Source organism: Sinocyclocheilus anshuiensis, unplaced genomic scaffold (genome assembly GCF_001515605.1).
Source record: "Sinocyclocheilus anshuiensis isolate Anshui unplaced genomic scaffold, SAMN03320099.WGS_v1.1 scaffold997, whole genome shotgun sequence".
Lineage (NCBI taxonomy): Eukaryota > Metazoa > Chordata > Actinopteri > Cypriniformes > Cyprinidae > Sinocyclocheilus > Sinocyclocheilus anshuiensis.
The window spans coordinates 1634993-1641072 of record NW_015555715.1 but is presented as its reverse complement, the minus strand read 5'-3'; the positions used below and the strand labels follow the sequence as shown (position 1 = coordinate 1641072).

The window sequence follows — 6080 nt, the reverse complement described above, 5'->3', positions numbered from 1 at the left end:
GCGCATTCGCCTGCCTCACCAGTCAGATTAATTAAAACACTAGGCTTTTTCCACCCCTCCCATCTCAGTGTAATCAAGCTCTTTTGCAGCAAACCGCAACAGCCCAAAATCTTTATCGATTCCCTCACCTATGCTCAGCGCCGGTTACATGCAAATGCAGCAGGCAGTGAAGATTTGAAACGACACCAACATAATCTAAACCTAAATTAAAGATCAAGTCACAAAACCTCGAGGTGCCCTACCCACCTGAAGCATGCCTTAGGAAGCCTTCAGGTGTGTAAAACTAATGTTAAAGGTGTGTGTGGGATTTTTTTTTTATTATTTGTGAGAGGAAAGTCTCTTGTGATTGGTGCAGGTTCCTCTTGGGCTGCTGGCGGAGCAAAGTGACGATACAGAAAATGACACAGGCAGCGTGCTTACGCAGTGGTGGGGCGCTCACAGGAAGGACACAAGAGAAAAGAGGAGAGAAGAGGAACAGAGGGGAGCAGATGTTGCAAGTTTGAGGAGGTAAACTGACTGAGATGAGGTGGGGGGTGTGGGAGACTAGGTGAGGTATGATCACACCTCTGCAAAAAGGTAGTACGACTGAAACGGGGAACCGTGTGTCTATGTATCCACAAGCCAGGAGGATGTTGCAAAAAAAAAAAGCTGAATGTGTCTGTCTGTGTATGCAGTCTCTTATCAGATGTGTCAATCATATATAAGAGCAGGTATGTGTGGGTAGCAATGCACAGGGACTTCCACACATCAACTACATTCACATCTTCAACATATATGCAACGACCACACGCACACACACAACTGCTTTTGGCAGAGATGCACGCATGAATATGCATAGTGAAAGCACTGATGAAACACGGGAGGCGGAGAGATCAAATTTGTGCGATTTCCACAGCTGCCAAACTGTGAGTAAAAAGCACAAAGCTAAATTGTTCTATTTAACAAGGTGGAAGAAGAACATGTTGCCTACTAAATACTCACTCAATAAGTAAGTCAAATAATCAGCAACAATTAAATACATGTATGTCACAGTGAAACTACACTGAGTCCATTTGCTGTCAAAATTCAGCTATTTCAGTAATTGTTTGATATTGACATGACAAATCAGAAAGCACACCTAATATAAATGAGGCTGTCTAAAAAATGACTGATTCCTAAACTGCTGCATACAATTATTATAAGAAAGGACCATTCTTGATTTAACACATGAATTATCACAAATTTCATTTCTTGAATTGCTTGAAAGTAAGATATTTAAGAGTAAGGTATTTTTATAAATGCATTTGTACATAAATAACATGCCTAAACTGATTTCATCTACACTGTTCTGGAAAATGAAAAAGGGCTTTCAAAATCTGACCAGCACTTATGACTGTGATTAAAGTATGAGGCTGGGTTGTGGTTGTCAGTCTACATACAGCCAAATCTACATACAGCCAAATAAAAATAAAGTCTCATTACTATTATCCTTGGTCACTCCAAATGTTTTACAAGTGGCCACGCAGCTGCGTAATGTAAGTATCCCTGTTTTATATGTTTTATTATTATTTTGGTTAAAAAAAATAAAACTTAACGCTGTGCATGCTTGCAAATTCCAGCATAAAAGGCGGGCTAAAATATCAAAGTCTTATAATAGCCTAACTAGTCATATATCAAAGCTGACAGATAGTGTAGCTATTTAATGACTGCTTCGAAATCTCAAAAAGAAAGAGGAAGACAGAGTGCAAAAGCGCTAAAACTATAACTCCTTTGTGATCTCGCTTCAATTTTCTGGTGCCTAATCCAAAGTCTGATAAAGGTTAATACACGACTCCCTTTTCATTATTCAAAGACGTCATCAATCTTTGAAGAGGGGTGGAAAAATAATAAAATAACAACGGCACTTAAAATAATCTGCCTCAATTCCATAATTAATCTCCTCCAGCTTTTCTGACAATTATGATGTTAATTAACCCAAAATTCCCTTCATGGCGATGGGGAGAGACATACGATCAGCCTTGCCGTCTCACACGCAGTCTTTATCTCTAGCATCAGTATCTTCAGAGAGGAAAAGAGAGAGAGGATGGAGGGATGAAAGGAGAGAGCACTCAGCATGGTCCAAACTGGATTGTGTTGGTCTGAGACTGGGCAGGTTGGATGTAGTTAGGTTGTGATTGAATGGTGAAGGGTCAGGTGAGATGGGAAAGAGGGATGGGAGAGAGATAGGTGGATGGATAGAAACAGGGTGGGAGGTTAAAGTCAGGGCGGTTAATATGGGAATAATTGGGTGCTAAGCACTTTCATGCTCATTATATGAAGGAGAAAATGAACATGGAACCAAAGGGCCCTTGAATTAAACTCAAAATTCCTCCCACCTAAAATAAGGACAGACAAAAAGAAAAGTGTAGATTGCGAACACACACACAAGTCTATGTGGTTAGGCACAATGGCCTTTCTAAAGACAGATGCAGCATGCTCACTAGGACTCTAAGAATATATCAGGCGGCTCCGCCCTAGTATTGGCTGTCAGGACTGGAGAAGGCCGGGAAGTTGCTGAGGCTCAGAGCATTGCGCCATTTGTTCTGTGAAATTACTCACAGGCCCAGCTTGTTAATCTACACTACAGTGTGCTGCAGCAGCAATTATTACACACACACACACACACACACACACACACACACACATGTAAATACGCATGTACACACGCGCACTAGCAAAGGAAACTATGTGGTCGACTTACCGATCATATGATTGGCAACATGGATCTGGATCTCTCGTTCCGTCTCAAAGGTCATTTGGCATTTGATGCACTGATACGTCTTCTTCTACAAGGAAAGATACAAGGTTGGAATTCACATTGAACAGGCTTTTTTAAAATTTCCACACACTCACATACAACAGACCTATCCTATGCTGCAATGAGAGGGGAAAAGGCAGGGATTCTCCTATCTGTTACACTGAGCTGAGACAAAAGCACAGGTAAAGATTGAGCTTCCCTGGAAGTTCACTGTCAATATCTAGTGAAGTGAACAGGCTGTACAATAGCCCAGCAGGATGAGGCTGCTGAACCCTCTGGGGCCAGTAGTAATGTAACCATGAATTCACACATCTCTCTTTGACTCAGAACATTTTGGGAACACAGGGAACTTATACACTAAAAATACTGCCAGAAAATGGTTGCTGGCAATGCCTCCCCATTTCAAAAGAAATTGCATCAAATTCTTCTTTGAATTGTCAAAAGAAAAGAGATAATAGGAAAAGAAACACAAAAAGAGAAAAAGGTAGAGAAAGAACAAAAATTTGAGAACTAAAGGAAAACCTCAAATGACCTAAAAAATACCCTAAGCAAATACATAACCATTTTGTGATAGAACATTTCTCTCAAAAGGCCCAATGCTTGTTGACAATGGCTAAGAGTCATCTTTGATCTTCTGTTTTCATATTGAACTATCAAGTACATTTTAATACCCTTTCAGACAAAAGAACATATAATTAAGACAGTAATATCAGGTTATCAGAGGGTGAGGCTTTGACACTTACTTTAGGGACAGGTGAAGCATCGGTAACTTTCTTAGCTCCACTGGTCTCAGGGCTCATCTCAGGATGGTCCACCTGAACATGGCTTTCCAGGTCTTCCAGGGTCTCAAATTTAACAGCACACTCTGGGCAGCGCAGTCCAGTGGTGCACTTCTCCCCAGCCTCTTGTGGGGTGACAACAACAGTTGGGGACTGGCCATTTGTACCCCGACTCATGCAGCCAGCACAAAGACCGTAAGGCAGGCCATTCACATCAATCTTGACCAGTTCTTGCTTATTCTTGAAGTCTTTGAGACACAGGGCACATTTATAGAGTTTGTGGGCCTGCAGCTGGCCATTGGGAGATGATGAGGCTGATCCTCCTCCTCCACCACTGACCCCAGAAGACGAGAGCTTCTGCATGTGAAAAGTTCCATGGATTTTCAGTTCGAGCGTTGAGGTGACAGTTTGCATGCAAACTACACAGCGGAAGCCTGTGAGGGAGTTCCTCAGATCAGGGTGCATCTGGCAGTGTTCTATAAACTCTTCCTCACTCTGCAGGGGCATCTTACAGATACGGCAGGTGCCTGTGTCCAGGCTCTTGCTGTGGGTGACCTTGTGCTCAGTAAGAGTAAGCAGTGAAGGGAAGCGTTCACCACAGATGGGACACATGTAGTGTTTTGCTGGGCCACGGTGCGTCTGGGCATGTTCCCTCAAGCCGTTCTCAGAAAAGAAGGTCCGTGAGCAAACATTGCACTTGTGATTACCCTTGATGAAGTCAGCCTTCTTTTTTCTTGAGCCTGCATCGTCCTCACCAGGCCTGATATTGTGGTCTCGAAGGCGGTGATTTTGAAGCAGAGACTCCATGGTGTAGGCCGCACCACAGATGTCACAGGCATACATTGGCTCTGAGGCATCAAGCTCCTCTTCACCACCGCTAGCTTCATGGCTGTTCGCTGTTTCCTGATTTCCTCCTTTTAACAGCATGTTCTGCAAATCTGCTTGCTCAGCAGCTGCAGTCGATCCTGCTGTAGAACGTTTAGAGCTTTGAGTCACCCCATTGGGTGTTCCATTTTGGCTTCCTCCATTTCCATTGCCATTTCCTCCATCAAAAATGCAGTGCTTCTCTCTGAGATGTCTTTCCAAAAGGACAATGGCGTGGAAGGCCTTCCCACAGAGCCGGCAGTTATACTTTTTACTGTGAGTAGTGATGTGACACTGGAGCTCTACTTCTGTGCCAAAGGTCTCCCCACAGAATATGCATTTCCGTGCTTTTCCTGTTGCCACGGTACTGGTAGGGTGACCCAAATGACTGTGCTTCACATGTAACTGGAGGTCACTTTCTTTGCGGAAGTCCCAAGCACAGGCCGTACAGCGATACATTTTCTTTTCATTGCTGTGCTTGACGGCCAGGTGGACTTGTATGGACACCTTCGAATCGAAGACTTCCTGACACAGTGTGCAGTGGTACAGCACAAAGGTATGCATGTCTAGCAAGTGCTTTTGCAGATCATCTACAGAAGAGAACTGTTTGTCGCAGCTCTCGCAGACATACTGGGTGGAAGTGGTGGTGTAGTGAATGGTCAAGTGCTGAAGCAGTGCTTCTTGAGAATCAAAGTCCTCTTTGTTGCACTGTGGGCAAGACTGTCTCCTCAGTAGCAGTTCCAGGTGGGACTTGAGATGGGCTTGGAAGCCCTCAAAGCTGGTGAATCGAAGGTCACACTGATTACAGGGATAGTCTCCATTAGCAACTGCTGGAATGCTGTCACCAGTTACCCTATGGCGTTTAGGGGAGGATATCTCCACGTCAGATTGGGCTGGGCTCAAGTCTGCCACTTTGACTTTGCGCTTGTTGTTGGCGAGTGGGATGTTCTTGTGATTCTCCTTAATGTGTTTAGTGAGTTTGAGAAGGGAACCGAAGATGGGAGAGTTGGTGCAGTAAGGACAAGAATACACTTCCATGAAGGACTGCGAGGGCTGCAAGACTGGGGACTCCATCTTGGTCACACCTCCCCCAGTGCTGCAATGGGTCTGTTGGATGTGCTCGGTGAGTGAGGACTCTGTAAGGAAACCCATAGAGCACTGGTTGCAGAAGAAAGCATGGTTGCCCTCCAACGTGGTGGATCCAGCAACAACACCACCACCAGATAAGCAGTGAGAAACACGAATGTGCTCTTGCAGGCTGTTGATGTCTGCAAATATGTCAGGACAGTAGTTGCAATGAAAGGCTGAAACGTTACTGAACTGCAGAAGGGGAAAGTTTGACGCAGAGCTCCCACTGGATCTATGTGCTTTGCGCACATGCTCATTAAGGTTATAGAGAGTAGGCAGGGTTTCCAGACATAATTGACAAGTGTGGCTCTGCTGAGGTTTATCTGCATGGATAGTCTTCAGATGAATCTCAAGGACAGCCAGGCTGTTGAAATCTCTCTTGGAGCAATACGGACAACTGTAGGTTACTTTGCCTGTCCAGCTTCCATCGTCATGATCAGAAGAAGGTGCAAGCTTTCGTCTGCTCTGTCCAGGCTTAAGGGTGAAGTCTGGGGTTGATCCTCTCTCCAGGGAGGCACTGGAATCAGGGGTAG

General features: G+C 44.5%; 1 protein-coding gene across 1 annotated transcript in view; it reads right to left on the bottom strand.

Annotated features, from left to right (window-relative positions):
* The window catches only part of LOC107672235 (zinc finger protein 423-like), a 184293-nt gene that overhangs the window by 87004 nt on the left and 91209 nt on the right, over window positions 1–6080 (bottom strand). The window contains exons 5-6 of the mRNA XM_016465329.1: window positions 3520–4520; window positions 2720–2804 (exon numbers count right to left, since the gene is read on the bottom strand). Of these exons, the coding sequence (XP_016320815.1) occupies window positions 2720–2804; window positions 3520–4520 (1086 nt within the window). The remainder of the gene's footprint in view (window positions 1–2719; window positions 2805–3519; window positions 4521–6080) is intronic.